We start from the raw sequence: 16,564 nt of genomic DNA, 5'->3' as shown, positions 1-16,564 counted from the left end.
GGGAGAAATAAAGTATATGTTCTGAGGTCTATGGTTATTTATCTAAATTCTTTATCAATGGGTCTGTCAAAAATAGTGCAACATATAAAACATAAAAATTGGAAAAATTTTGCTACATTCATTTTAATCCAAAAATTGAGATAGTGTATAGAAAATTAATTACGGTAGTCCTCAATTTTAATAAAATTTGATCTAGTAATTAACATTCAAAGACACCAGAAAATTGGATCAAACTTCATTGGCAGTGCTGTGACATCTCTTTCGTTATCTTAATTTATGCATTGCTGGGATTGTAAATCTAAATATAAATCATTTATGTGGAAAGAATACTTTTGTATTACTCAAATTCTCTTAAACATAAATAAAAAGCATTTTATTCTACTTAAGCAGTAATATTTTACCAAATATCAAATAATATTTAGCATTGTGTAGGGGCTGCACATATTGTATTGAATTCTTACAATTATGCAGTATTAAAGAATAATAATTTTTCACATGGCATTTTAAGCTACATTAGTGGAGCCATAAAGTGGCTTGTTTTAATATGGGTGTAGCTTGTTTTAAAATTTCAGATATCATCTGTAGTTCTCCTTAATAATGTTTTTAAATAGATGCACTAGCACAGGAAATAATGTCTCTAGTTAAAAATATTGCTTTTTCTTTATTTGTATGACCATATACATGCTGCTATATCTCAAAACTAAGAAAAATAGCATAATCATGTAAAATAAATCAATAGCATTGAAATGATGACTGGATTGTACATTGTACGAAGTCACAGTATATTCATTTGTATTTTGTTGAATAAACTAAATTGGATTCATTCACACATCATGTTAAGGCAAACTTTCAGAGTTAAATCCAGGTTACATTATTTGGGCTAGAATTTGCTCTGTTCTAAAAAAAACAGCAAAATATGAATTGATTTTCCAGTTACTCAGATAATTGCTTACGTACGTTCTTTTATTTTCATTTATGGGTGTCATTGAAATCACAGTGCCGTAAAATTAGTTTTGTTTGCTTTTGCTCTTGTTTGCGCATATTATATTGCATAAACTGGATATAGCTATCCAGTTGACGGTGTGAAAAAGTCTCTGCATCCTTTTGGATGGTGCAAACATCAGTCAAGGATTTGGTGGTCCTAGACATGAAACATAACATGCCGCAATCCCTTTGAACATTTTGAAGTTCCATTTTTGCAGAAAATTTGAGAAAACTTTTGGATCAATTCTCCATCCATCCTAGCATCTTGTAATTTAAAATTTTGTTTCCAAGGAGCCTGAAGTTAATATTTTTTGTCACTTTTAAGAAATGCTGAGCATCATCTAGTCGCCTTTACTCTACCCCGAATAAAGGGATTAAAGGGTTGTAAAAAGAAAAAAATTGGGAGATGAATTAGACTGCTCAATTAGTTTTTAAATAAAAAATACCGAAGACTTTCTATAACATTATAAGTTGTATAGCAGAAATGTCTACCCAGTAATAGAAGAAAATAAATGCTACACAATACTATTAGCAGGACACTATTCTCTCTATTTTCTGTACAAATGTATATTTCCACTTTGTTATTTTATTTTTTTCATCTGGGGGTTTATTTCTACTATTATATTTTATTTGTCACTGACCCATTATATGGTTTTAACCATATATTTACATTCACATGTAACTCGTGTAATAATATAGCCACTTAATTGCTCAATATTTCATAGTAGTACTCTGTGCTTAAAATATTTTACTAGTACTACTTTTACTAATTGTCACTTTGTTTCTATTATTTGGGCTCTATTTCTGTATTCACCTCATTGTGGTAAATTGTTACATGTACTTTTATCCATGTTTTAGAAACATTCTAGGTTTTAGGCATTCTGCTGTTATTTTCCAGATAATTGTTTTCGCTTTCAGTCCCATGGCTTCTTGTACTCTGTTCTTTTATTCTTTTAAGAAATTAGAAAGCTTAATTTACTGGTCAGTTACTGTAATAAAGAAAGCATTAGGAGAAAAAATCCAGGTTATAAATATACCTAAATTTAACTCATTTAATTGTACTTTCCATTAGAATAAATAATTTGCATCTCATATAAATAATCACATATGTTGCTCAGCTAATGATCACTATTGCAAGAATGGCAGAAATACTTCTATTTTCTCTTATATTTTCTTGACATTTAGTTATGACACTTAACGCATATATTAAAATTGATCTAATTATATTCGTGTCCGCTTATTGTAATCAAGCCTTGATACTTAAGATCTAAAATGAACTAAAATGCAGGATCTAAAATTGAGATTTTGCATAGTCTCTAATTGGCTGTGTTTCTGAGACTGAAGATAGAAAAATGACTTCTGTCTCTTGGGTCTTCTGTGAGCGTGCCCTCCGACCATAGTTGTTCACAGAATGAAAACTATAAAATACTGCCCACCTACTAAGACATATCAAGCATATTGTATTTTCATATATATAATGTTTGAGATTATGGCATTTGTGCAAAAAATGATATTGGTGTTAAAAGTGTAACCAATTTAAAATATTCACAGAAGATTGGCTTTCAAAGCATGTATCTTGTATTGTATTTTCCTTCCTGCTGGGATGATATAGGATATAATTTTCCAGGGTCATTGTAAATATATATTCTAAACTGATGTGCTGGGCTTAATATACTGTGCATTACCTTACTCCAGTGGTTTTCCAATTTAAATTAACTTATGACCAGTCACCACATTTGTTCAGGCCCTGATTACAAATCCATAAAGATGGTGATTTAAATAGTCTCTTCTTTCTTCATTGATTTTAATTTAAAATTTAATTTATTTAATGCAGCACAAACTTCTAGATTTTAAAAATGTGATGATGGGTTCATTTCAAGTTTATGTCTAGCAGACAGGTTTTCTTATTCCTGCTCTTGAATTTATCAGTCTTCAGTACCAACTTTCCTAAAACATTGCACTATACAGGTTGACATTTACTAGGCAATGAAAGAAGGTTTGATGCACTTCGTATGAAACTCCTACCATTAGTACTTGGCTTTATTAAATGCTGATATTTTGACCATTCCTGCTTCTGTTTATATGTCAGTATTATGTAAGTATTATGAGTCCCACTCATGGATCAGAGTACATCATGGGGATCTATAAAAAGCACAGCCTTTGATTTATTACATTGTGGAATGAGGTAAAATAGAAATATCTGTGGACAAAATGTGGCTGTTTACAGTGTGGAGGTCTTTGTATTTGCATGTAAAAGTTTGTACATGTGAAAGTTTCTATATAATCTCAAATCTTGCTAGTATAGAGTTTGGTAAAATAGAAATGAGTGCCTAACAGTGCATAGAGTCATGAATTGTCTTCTTGCTAGCGGGTCCACATCTTATATAATATTCTTGGTTGAAGTATTTTGTAACTTCTGGGAAAATGTGGAGGCCAAAGAAGGTAGAACAAATGCTATTCTATAAAGCACAACGTTCTTTATCAGGAGTTTCAGCTGTGCTATTAATAAATGGTCTAGGACCGTGCCTCTCTTATTTCACTATTCATTTAACAAATGGAGTGTGCTTTGGAATCATATTGCTAACTTCTTAGATATCAATTATTAAATATTTTGAGGTCCTTAGGCTAGTGCAGGGGTAGGCAACCTTGGCTCTTTTATGACTCGTGGACTTCAACTTCCAGAATTCCTGAGCCAGCTGTGCTGGCTCAGGAATTCTGGGAGTTGAAGTCCACGAGTCATAAAAGAGCCAAGGTTGCCTACCCCTGGGCTAGTGGATTGGCAAGGAATATTTTGATAAATAAAAGGGTTTATAAAATAGTGATATTTATGTGAAGGCTTAAATTAATGCATTCTAGAGGATAAACATTAGCTGCTAACCAGGAAGGTTCCAAATGTGGATTGAGAAGATTAGGCTCACTTTATATTTTAGATAAATTGTAGTTATTCTAGGCAGGCAAGAAAATGAAATGCAAGCTTTGTATCGGAGCACTTCTTTTTTACTTTTTTGTTTGGAAAATATTATCTAGTTTTAAAGTAGAACTTTGCAGTTATTCTGAGGTACTTGGTTCTTGTAACTGAAAATTCTATAAAGAAAATAGATGGAAAAAGGCAAGCTTTTGGAAAGTATAGGAATTTTTGTAAACTAAGAAATTGTTTCATGGGTTTTAATGCTAGCTTTCTCCAGGAGGAAAATTTCCATTATTCACTTATTCTAGTAAGACAGCTACATCACAAATGTCTTATTTCCCTGAAGAAGGTTCGATTGAAATATGTTGGGCAATTTTGCGTTTTATTAGTTGCATACCTTTTTCAGTAATATATTGAGGCTTGCCAGTGTTTTTGTGTTCAAATAATTGTGTTATTCCCATTTTCTTACTTTCAACAGATGAAATTGTTCAACACAATTTGTAAGTGCCTTTTTAGTAAAGTTCTCACAGAATCCACTGTTTTTGTGGAAAGAGTTGTCCTCGTCTGATACAATCTCTGTGACAAAATTCATTAGTTTGATTTCTTGAAAATTAGGTATAAGAATTGCAGTTCTGTAGAAAAGAAATTTGAATTGCTCAACAATGCAATTATAGTATTTTCAAATTATCTGGAAAAGCTATCAGTTTTACATGTCAACAACCAAGATAATAAATTATTCAACAGTAATTGCTACTGTAAAATAATTCCTGTGAGATTGATATGTATGTTAATATAATTGCTGGGGGGAACTCTTTGAATGAGGGATTTACGGTAGTTTAAAAGCACCAATTATTGTTGATTATGTGTGTTCTCTTTTGTTTCTCATTTTTGTTTCAAAGCAGAATGCTGTTTTTGAGAGGAGTTATTGTTCTATATATGAATTTGATTATAGATAAATTCAAATAATTTATTCACAGTATGTTGTTTATCAACTATGTCTAATACAGTTCTTCATTTATTTTTGTTTTACTAGGATTTTTCCCAAGCAGTTCTCAAGGATGTGATGCTTTTCTACGCCATAAGATGACATTAATTTCTCCCTCAATATTGAAAAAATATGGAATTCCTTTTAATAAAGTGAGTTATTTATGTTTGGATTCTCATCCATTAGATCAAATAACGCATAGGAAATTATCTTTATCTTTACACACATTCAATTTTACACAAACATATTTTGATGAAGAAATCATTACGTGCATATACTTGGTAAGAGTGAGGAAGGCATGAAATAAAACTTTATGTACTGAATACATATACCCCTAGATACTTATACCCTGCCTCCCTTTCTCTGGATTTTCATCCTACAAAAAAATTTCTAAATCAATCTGATTGGTGAACTAAGATTTGCATAGTCTTTTCATGAAAATTCCAACCTAAGTTGTATCTTATATTTTATCCAAAGAATTCAGAGCAACATATATGGTTGTCTTATTTTAGGAGGAATAGACCTGACAATATAATTGTATGAGACTAAAACAAACATTTCAAAGACAATTATGGTTAACCTAATTGTCTTAAAATAGGGTATCATGATATAGAAATCTTCCAAACTTAAACTGCTTTGGGATAGAAGTAGAGATTGGTTGATAGCAGTGTAATGGATTTTGCTTTTAATTACAGCCTTTAGCCTGTGCAGACAGATGCAAACTGACTGGGTTTGGTGATTCGCTGTGATCAGTTTGCAAAGCTTTTTGCAGACAAATCACAACTATTTTTATTTGAATACTCATTTGAATATTTGTTAGATCAATATCTTTGGCACTTGCTTGCCCGTTTAAAATTATATATGTGTTTCAAATTATGCAGTCTGTAAACATGGATAGGATTCTTGGCAATATAGGCCTAGCTATATGTAAATACTTAGATCATCTGGATAAGAAATACACAAAATTAGATTAGATTCAACTTTACTCCTTTTTGGGCACTAAGACAGTTGTGATCAATTTATTGAATGATCTACTTTGGTATTTTGGGGGGTTCTGCTAGATTTTTAGCATATTTTCATTACTACCAAGCATGGCAAACTTCTGGATAACCTTTAAAGGTATACTTTTACCGTACTGTGGCTTTAATTCTTTCTGTTAATGCTTCAAATATTGTGCTGAAAGATTAATTAATTTTATTTATTATTACATTTATTTGCCACCTATCTCACCCATCGTGGGACTACTCTAGGCAGCTTATTTTATTATTTTCCATTCTGTTTTTATAAGAAATCATCTTAATTTGGAGGTTTGGTGTCAGCAGTATGTGAATAATAGCCAACTCTATCCTTCCTATCTCATTCTAAAGAAATTCTTGGGATCTTGAAGAAGGGATTCCATAGGAATAACAAACTGAAGATGAATTCTAATCATACTGATATTTTTTTGATTTGTAGATCTGATTTAGGAATTACCTTTGAATGAACTAACATTTCCTTTGAAAACTCACTTCAGAGATCATTCTGGATCCAGTTATGAATCTGGAATTCCAACTGTCAAGTGACCAGGCATTACTTTATGTAACTGAGATTGGTGGGGAATTATAGCCATTGTTGGAGAATGCAGATATGGGCACTTTGATCATTCAAGTGGCTTTCAGACTGAGGCTAGACAGCCATTTGTCTGGGAGGCATAATCTGGATTCCTGCAGTAAATATGCATTTATACTTGATGACTTAAATCAGGGATCTTCAAACTTGGCTCTTTTGTGACTTGTGGACTCAGCTCCCAGAATTCCTCAGCCATTGTGCCTGGCTCAGGAATTCTGGGAGTTGAAGCCCACAAGTCAGAAAAGGACCAAGTTTGAAGACCCCTCACCTAAATAGATCCTTCAAATTCTTCCAGTTCTGTGATTCTAGATATATCATGTATAGATTATTTCAGTGAATTTATATTTAGAGCTCTCTTTTGGAGACTTCTCCAGTATGGACGACCATTTTAAATTGGAGATGTGGAAGTTGTAGTCCCAGGTGTTTGGCAGACATTGCACTTGGCTCTCTTAGGAACTCTTAGGTATTTACAATTGCTGTAGGAATGCTTGGGATAAAGATAAAATATTAAAATATTTGATCTCCATTTTTTTTAAATATAACATAGATGCATAAATATATAATATAGAAGTAAGATTGGGTGTCCTGTTGAATGCAAACTCTGTAGCAGCCTCTAAAAAGAGAAGTATCTCAATATAAAGGAAGGAAAATAAATGCCATAAATGCCGGCGTACAAGGCGACCCGGCGTATAAGACGACCCCCATCTTTATAGCCGGGCTGCATTCCTAGAACGTGGTCTTATACGCCGGAAACTACCAGTATTTCCGGCGTATAAGACGACTTGGCGTATAAGATGACCCCCGTCTTTGGCGCCGATTTCAGCGCTCGCGGAAGTCGCCTTATACGCCGGCATTTACGGGTAAGAAAACTTAAATTTTTTCTTAGGTTTGAAAATAATATAATATAAGACTATTGCAAAAACATAATGGTTCCTGTTTCATTCCCTGCCTTATAGTTTGTAGTCTTGGAGAGGTAGTTGAAAATATTTTAAAAAATGACTAAGTCTAATTGTAGAAATGCTGCAATTTTCTTACAATAGGTATATGAGGATCAAAGCCAGAAAACATAGAAATGGAGCCCCAAATCAGCCAAGAATGTTATCAAAACACAATATAGGTTTCTTCCATATGTAGGAACAAGAAATGAGCTGGAAGATGTTTGTTACCATGTATTGGTGGGGAAAAAAAATGTAAGATTTAAAACTGCAGGCCACTGTAAATAGGAAGCTTGATGGTTCAAATCTGCAGTAGCTATTGTTATTAGGACTTCTTTTATCTACAGTAAATCAGCTTATATATCCAAACTAAGTCTGTTGCTCCTGAGTATGCATTTGAGTTTGTAAAGAAGAATTAATTGCTAAATTGAGGACAATGATCTAACAGATGTGAGTTGTTTAACATCTATTTAGAATGTCTTCAGCTTCTTTTTATGCAGGATACCTCTATGCTATTTAGAGATGTGAAATCAATAATTAAAGAATTACATCCGAACAAATTTAGATACTACATACTTGTTCATTGTAAGTATAAAATCACTAAACAGAATCAGTATTTCAATACTGTTTGATGATGTGCCATCAAATTGGTGTCGATTCTTAGTGACCACATAGATTTTCTCTATGACAGTCTCTCTTAACCTCATCTTTCAGGTCTTTCAATGGTGTACTAATTGCCATTGTAACTGAGTCTATTCACCTTGCTGCTGGTCATGCTCTTCTATTTCTTTTTATCTTTTATAGCAATAGAGATTCCTCCAAAGATTTATACACATTCACTGGCTTTAATTATATTATATATATATAAATACATACCACGTTAGTTTTTGTTCCTCTCCCGATATGTCATATACTAGCTTTTATTTTATATTTTGTTTGTATTCTGCAAGCTGAAATAAAAGAAACATTGGAAAAATCATAGAAATGTCAAGGATACTGGCAAAAGTATTCCTTTTAATGTTTCCAAATTTGTTTTTCATAAGCTGTAGGGTACAGAGCATGCAAAGTTTGTTATTTTACAGTATATTATTTTATGTTATTTTATTTCATTTTATTTTATTTAAGGTACCTGAATCTCCCAAGAATTCTCCCTAGTTTCTCATTTAAGCATTTCAAATAGTTATGTAACTTTGTACCACTGGGGATCAGTCTATACTAAAGTGGAGTTCTAATTAATATACCTCTGTGACAATGTGAATAGGGGGAGTCAGGCTATGATCTCTTGTGGCTTAGAGTGATAGAACTGGAAACATGCTGAACACTGATAAGCCAGCCTACATCTACCAGGTGACAGCTGAACTGCTGGTTATTGCCACCGCACACCTGCTAAACTGTCATCAGTGAGGGTGAATGACAAGATAAATTTGGGAATTACTGGCACAGAAAATGTTTATACTTCTGTGCACTCACTTCGTGTTCTTAAAAATAAAACAATCCAATCACAATCTCAGCATGAACATATGGCTGTTGTGCATAATCCCATCTATATTGCTTATGCCTAGATATAGTGTGCAATTGCTATCTTTAATGGGGGTGTAAGGAAACAAGAATTTATATAAAACAGCTCTATGGTCACTTCTTTTGGGCTAAGCTAAGTTGGTGCCAGGTTCTTTGATGGTCTTTTACAAAGGCATTGACTTATCAGCTTTCATCAGAGTTTTGTCTGGCCTCCTATGGTGATTGTATGAAGATCATACTATCATATTTTGTTGGGCAAAGGAATATATGATTGATCTTATTGGGGCTTGATGTGGTAGATTGTGGTTGGGAGATGAGGAAACAAGAAATGATTAGGATATAATCAGTGAGATTATTGCTACTAAGGGTGGAAGAAGTTAACTTGTCCACCCAGGAAAAAGAGGAAAACTTCAACCTATCTGTTACAGGGAAAGGAGATGTATGCTGACTGACATACTTCCTTTCAGATTGCAGTGTGATTAGGGAATTCATAGAGAAGGGCAATTATATCCTTCTATCCTAATGTGGTATGCTAGTAAGGCATCTAAAATTTAAAAAAAAAACTGAACTAGAATGTATTATAGCAGTGGTGGTGAACCTATGGCACGTGTGCCAGAGGCGGCACTCAGAGCCCTCTCTGTGGGCACACGTGCCGTTGTCTCAGCCTTGCCTCCCCCCACAACCCCCTCCTCATCAGCAGTCCCCCTGGAGGAGAGTTGCTCCTGAGCGTGACCCACATGGAGCAGCACAGCCAAGGACATGGCAGCCAGGCAGCATAGACAAGACTCTGCCCTCATGCCCCATTGCGCACAGTTGATGCTGCGGGGTGCAGGCAGAGGGCATGGCCACCATGGCGCTGCTGGGCTGCCTGAGCAATCTGCGGTGGGCCCTGGAGGCGGTGAGTGGCACTGCGGGCAGGGAGGGTGTGGGCAGGGCAGAAGGTGGAGTGGGGGTGAGGGCGGGGCCAGTTATTGGGCACTCGGTCTCTAAAAGGTTCGCCATCACTGTATTATAGAAATCTATATGAAATAAATAAGTTAAAAGGTAAGATCAGATAACCTTTATTGTCATTTTTTACTCTGGGCACACCGGCACACATTAAAAATGAAATTCTGTTGCCTGCTCTCAAAAGTAAGTATATATCTACCCATAGACACAGACATACATAACACACATATACAAATCCTATACACACACACACACACACACACACACACATCACTGTCCATTTTGAATACATAGCGGAAAGAGGAAGCTTGAGAATTCACAAATTTAATATTGTATGGAACAAAACTGTGACTGAATCTGAATGTTCTGCTTTGGATACCACGGAGACTCCTCCCAGAAGGTAACAAGGAAAACAGGTCGTGAAGCGGATGTGTAGTGTCCCAGACAAAACTGTGGACCCTGCTCAAGCAATGCTTATATGCTATGTCCTGGATAGAATAAACCTTTCTGCCGTCTCACCATTCTCTGCACTGCCTTCCTGTCTGAAGCAGAAATGCTTCCAAACCAGACAGTTATGCAAAATGAGAGGATGCTCTTGATCGTCCCTCTATAACAGGTGGTAAGGACAGGGGAAAGAAGATGTACTTTTCTCATGTGATGCAGAAAATATAGGTGGTGCTGTGCCCACTGCACCAGTGTCTCACTGTTGAGCGACCAAGCCAGCGACCAAATTAGATCATGAACCTGTTTATCATGGGCTAATCTGACTGCACCAGGGGGTGAAGCCTGGTTCATCAGATTGTCAGGACTCATCAATGATCTGAGACAATCTGAGTCTGACTCAGCGAAACATCAGCAGGAGCAGGTGTCAGAGGAGTCAGGGGATGAGGGGCCACATCCCTGTAGGGCACCCAACTCAGAACGTATTAGCAGCTTAGAGAGCTAAGCAGAGAAGAAAGACACTAATGCTTGTAATTGAACCATACCAACATCTGGCCCATTTTAAAACAGCTGCCAGCAAACATGTCTCTTTTGGAAACGACTCACTAACTTTGGATCAGCATTTTTATGTCTTTGCTTTCCCTTTGCTCACTGACTCAGACTGACTGACTGCTGTCTGGGTGTTTCCCTGAAAGTGTACCAGTTTGTTCCTGATTTGATTCTAAATTAACTCAAAACTGCCATGATGTAGCCTGCTCTATCTTGCTTCCCTTTATTTTTGAGGGCATACATCTATGCACAGCTCTCTGCCTGCCTTACCACTAGTCAATAAATAATTTATAAATTGATCCATCATATTTTTCTCAGCTTGAAATAGTACATTGGTCCAATTAATATCGGACCTCAAAGATATAAAGCATATTCTAGATCTGATGCTCTGTATGGGTAGAACAGTAACATGAGACTGCAGATAATCAGTGTAATTTATCCACAGACTGATCCTTCTCTGGTTACTTGTGATCTAATTAAAGTAGCTCACCCTAGATACCTGATGAATCCATTTTTTTTTTTTTAAATGAGAATTCTGTGGTGATAAAAAGTAGTGAAGAATGTTTCTTTCTCTCTCTGGATAGAGAATTTGTCGTTGCTGTTCTGAGGGGTTTTTTTGTTTTATGCACCATTGCGTTTACCAGAAAGCTGGGGAGGGAACAAAGCATTCTTCATTCTTTATAGATAAAATTATTCAGATATGCCTTTAATTGATTGTTAGTACATGGCAACCACTTGTCATACTATTTTGGATACTTTTGAATTTGTAAACCTTTGATGAAGCAGGGAAAGTGCCTATATGCTTGGCTCTTGCATCTTAATATAGCCCTGCAATTAAAGGAAGTAATTAATGCTTCCTTACAGGAATTGTGTATCACTCTCTGCCTATAGGATGAGGCCAATATTAAAGAAAACTTCCTTTGACTTCAAAGAGTTTGAGAATCAGCTAGTCTTAAATGTGCCATCTCTGGCTGAGGTAATTGAGAAACAGTTGTTTTAACTGGAAGATATCTGAATGATAAATTATCTGGACTCATTTCAGTTAGACTCTTCAACTGGCTATAAAGTCATACTATTTAATTATCTTGATGGTTAAACTATTTTGGAAATTAGAAGAGTGTTCCCATCTTCTCTGATCTCATGGTAGGTTTTGAGGTGCTATCAATATAGTGGTAATACCACTGAGCTCTACTTCTTGCCCTTTAACTTTAAGTAAATGGCAGCCTCCCTTAGTTTAAGTTTGATAATGGACTGAATGAGGATGAAGTTAAATTCTGATAAGATAAAGATTATATTGGTTGATAGGGAAATATTCTCAGGCACTGAAATTCAGCTGCTCTTGCTAAGAGTATGTTTCCCCTGAAACATACCTATACAGGTAATCCTTGACTTACAACCACACTTGAGCCCACAATTTCTGTTGTTAAGTGAGACATTTGTTAAGTGAATTTTGCCCCATTTTATGACTTTTCTTGCCACATTTGTTAAGTTAATCACTGTAGTTGATAAGTTAGTAACTCAGTTGTTAAATGAATATGGCTTCCCCATTGACTTTGCTTGTCAGAATGTTGCAAAAGAAGATCACGTGACTTTGGGACAATGATCATAAATATGAACCAGTTGCCAAGCATCTGAATTTTGATCATTTGTTCATGGGGATTTTGCAAAGGTTGTAACTGTGAAAAACGGTCATAAGTCACATTTTTCAATGCCATTGTAATTAAATGAACTGTTGAAAATCGAGGACACTGTAATCCATAGATGCTTCTTCACCTTAGCTGTCTTTGAGCTTCCCAATAGCATAGTGGCAAGGAACACATTTGTACCCAAATAGATCAACTGTGTTCCTGAGCTGAAATTAGTAGTTACTGATACCTTTCTTATACTCCACCCTAACATGTGTTTTATATAAGGCTACTCTTAAAATGTATCCAGTGGAAAATGCAGAAGGTTGGTTGCTGACCATTATAAAATTCAGAAAATAGACCCAAATGAAAACTGCCACTATTAGTCAGTTGTTTTCCAGGCACAATATAAAGTGTTGCATTTTATCTTGAAAATTATATAAAAAAAACCTTAAGATCTAAATATCTAAGAGACCACTTTTTAAATATTTTTACCCAAAAACTTAGATCAGCAGGAGATGCCTTCTTAAACATGTTTTTTTCCTCCAAAGTTTGCTTGAAAGAAACTGCTCTGCTGTTGTTTCTAAGCCATGGAGTGCACTGTATTAGCAGTTATGCTTAGGCCTCATTTACTGCTTTCAGAAAAGGAATCAGTGGAGTCTTTTTCAGTCAAGCTTTTGCTGTTTGAATTAGCAGTGTTTTATTATGTTTTGTTTGAATGTCCTCTAAGCAGGAAGACGGGATAGTCATTGTCAATGTCCTCCTCTTCTGTGTAACTTTTCTGTTTGAGGTCATAATGAGTTTCACATGCAGATATATATATGCTTATGGATAATGCACATTTTCATACATAAAACTCTCTCATCACGGTGTTGATTTTTTTCACTCCCTCCTTTTCCCCATTCTTCTACATGTTAATTTCCAAGTATTGTGTTGTAATTAAATGATTTTTGAAATTGTAGCAAGAACAATTGATTGTTTTAAAGGCCAAAGGAGAAAATGTATTGTTTCTAAAGTGTATATTTTAAGACTATTATTATGGTATGGAGCATAATGAAGTTTACCCTTGTCATGAGTCTTTCCATGGTTTATGTATCTTTCCTATGCACAGATTCAAAATTTGCTATTATCTGTTTTTGGTTAAATATGCTTTAGCTGTTTTGCCAACCCAGGAGAAGTGGTAATTAACTCTCTTAAGCACTGTGATACAGTGGCATATAAAATAATGGGTAGAACGTTTATTGAAGATTGCCTGTTGACTTAGTTTTTAAAATGGATCCTTGACCTCTTGTTATCTATTTTAGCACTGAGTGATTGTGAGGTTGTTGGAGATAGCAATCTGGCTATATAAAATTATGTGTTTTAATTCCTGCTTTCTAATATGGAGAAGATACTTCATCTTGATGTCTTAGCAGTTGGTAGCATATATTTGACCTTGGGTGATCTTTAAAATTTAAATGGAATTAAGGCAAAAAGTTAAACGGAATTTTACTCCATTAGTATTTTGGTGGGAGACCCAAGAGAGTAGGATAGAGTGGACACTTGAACCAACATGACAGGAAAAAACAATAGGAACTCATTTTTCTATTGTTGATATGTTACAGGAATATGTTCATACAGCCAGCTGAAATCAATACGATTTAAGGCAATCTTTATCTGTTCCTCATGGTCAGATGTCCCACTTGACATATCTGTTGTACAGTCCACACAGAAATACTGAGAATAGAAAAGAACAGAGAGATAACTTCTAGGAAAGCAAGAAATCTATAGCCATATTCTAGAGATTCTCATTTATTGTCCTTGTCTTCTTTTTTAGATCACGCAGGAGGCTGGAGAGTTTATGATCACTTTCCCATATGGATACCATGCAGGATATAATCATGGTTTCAACTGTGCAGAATCAACTAACTTTGCAACAATTAGATGGATTGATTATGGAAAAGTAGCTAAATTGGTAAGTCAAATTATATTACTAACAACCAAGTTATCCAAAAGAATGTGTTTAAAATGGATTTGTGAATTTAGAAATTAAAAAAAGAGAATTTTGAAAGAAGACTGTAGTAATTTCAATAAAAGCAATTTATACTGAATAAATATTCTGTATAATATACAGAATTAAGCATTATTAAGTATTAAGCATTATTAAGTATTATTAAGCATTACAAGTAATAATAATCAGATATTTCAGACATTTCCTACAGTAGATATAGCTATTAAGGCAGTGCACACTTTGTTAGAATTGGCTCATTAAAGTTATTGTGATTTTTAAAACAATAATAGTCTTTACAGGTTTATATTTTTATTAGTTCCAACTTACTTCATCTGAATTATTTTCAGAGTTTGTTCATCTATAATGGTTGTCTTGTTAAGGTCTTATCAAGTTTCCTCAGAAATAAGTTCAGTGAGGTTTTCTTCTCAGAAAATATATAGTATTTTGTGATTTCTAACTGAAAATTTCTCATTTTCATCTAATTAATGATTTATTTAGGTAAATTCTTAAAACTTCAGCCAAATATTTTGCTGTTTTGATAATTTTAACTTTCTGTTATATGTATATAGGAGCAGTATCTATATACTACTAAAACTCTTGTCATGATTTTTAACTGGACAAAATGGTGTATCGTAAGGCAACAATTTTTGAACCAAAGTGTCTCAAAATGGCTAGCTTAACAGAATGTGTCCAAAATCTGGAACCCCTGACTCCTGAGGGAATGACATCTGTTAATGTTATGGCTTTTAGGATTCTTGTGTTATGGTTCCGGCTAATAAATATTGTATATTCTTGCTTTTGACATCTTGTTTTTCCAAGAAGAATATTGATGAGACTTCTTGAGTGTCTTTGCCTAGCAGTATTAAATGAATCATTGGGGGAGGGTGAAGAGCTATCAAGAAGACGGGAATATATTATCAACAACTTTATTTGACTTTAGCAGTTAAAAGGTTTAGTTCAGCATGGGACTTGGACCAAAATTCAACATGCTGACAGCCACTTTATGTGCTGTAAAATTTAGTATCAGCCAGTCAGTTGGTAATCTAAAGGCTGTACGCTCCATATAAACAAATTGTGAGTTTACCTGCCCTCATTAGATGAGAGAGATTAAGTCTCAATTAATTCTGTCTAAACCTTCAACCACTTTCTCAACTTGAGCAACTTGCTACAGTTCCTCATTTCAGGGTCATAGGACCTCCTGGCCTGCCTATTCTGATTGAAGTATTTTACACAGCTATATGAATACAAACATAGAAGGATGGCTGTGAAGAGAAGCCATTAGTTCAATAAGCAAATGAGTAGAGAAATGATAAAGCACACTACTTTGTATTGTCTAACTTCCAGCCCATCTTTCCTTGACCTAATTTTTTATAACATGAGGAAAATCAAGAGGTTCCATCTCTTTGCTTTTTTGAGGCAGCAATTTTTTCCTTTCATCTGTATTATCTGCTCTAACTCCTGTTCTATGGATCTGCATTGGGTCTTTACTTTGTTTATTAACTTAATCTAGAAATGCAGATGTGAGCTCATCCAGCATTACACTGTAGCCATACATTCTGGGAAGGTTTTGTATGGTATTTTTTCAGGGAAGCTTATCTAGCATCACTGATTTCACTGATCAGTGCAGAGTTCCACAGAATACAGCTGAATTGGAAAATAGGGCATTCACTACAACTGTAAGTTCTACATTAATAACATATGTTTGTCAGTTAAGCCTACATATAGTTTGTTCTCTTTCATTAATGTCATCTCCCTTCTCTGCACAATACATCTAATGAAGATATAGAGGAAGTCTGATATTAAGATTTTAAAGAAGGGCAGATAGGATGTTTTCTCAGACCTTTCTAGATTGTAAATATCTAACACGGAGTCTATCTTCGTGTTAGTTGGTTAGAGATATTTTTTTCTATGGACAACATTTTGACTTATTCTGCTAGAGTGCATTTTGTAAACGTTAGTAAAACAGATGATACAGTGACAATTATTTCATGTTTTGTGCTATGGCCTTCTTTAATTTGTGCTTAGCTTGCAATATTTGTGCTGAAGTTGGAGCTATATGCAGACTTCTAAACT

General features: G+C 34.7%; 1 protein-coding gene across 9 annotated transcripts in view; it reads left to right on the top strand.

The window, feature by feature from the left end:
• The window catches only part of KDM4C (lysine demethylase 4C), a 192,047-nt gene that overhangs the window by 35,283 nt on the left and 140,200 nt on the right, over positions 1–16,564 (top strand). For all 9 annotated transcript variants that reach the window (XM_039356156.1, XM_039356157.1, XM_039356154.1 and 6 more), the window contains 2 exons: positions 4,926–5,029; positions 14,318–14,455. In XM_039356156.1, the coding sequence (XP_039212090.1) occupies positions 4,926–5,029; positions 14,318–14,455 (242 nt within the window). The remainder of the gene's footprint in view (positions 1–4,925; positions 5,030–14,317; positions 14,456–16,564) is intronic.

Source organism: Crotalus tigris, unplaced genomic scaffold (assembly GCF_016545835.1).
Source record: "Crotalus tigris isolate CLP2741 ecotype Arizona unplaced genomic scaffold, ASM1654583v1 scf7180000018786.1720131, whole genome shotgun sequence".
NCBI classification, from domain to species: Eukaryota; Metazoa; Chordata; class Lepidosauria; order Squamata; family Viperidae; genus Crotalus; species Crotalus tigris.
The sequence above is the reverse complement of the archived record's forward strand: the minus strand, read 5'-3'. Positions and strand labels throughout refer to the sequence as shown.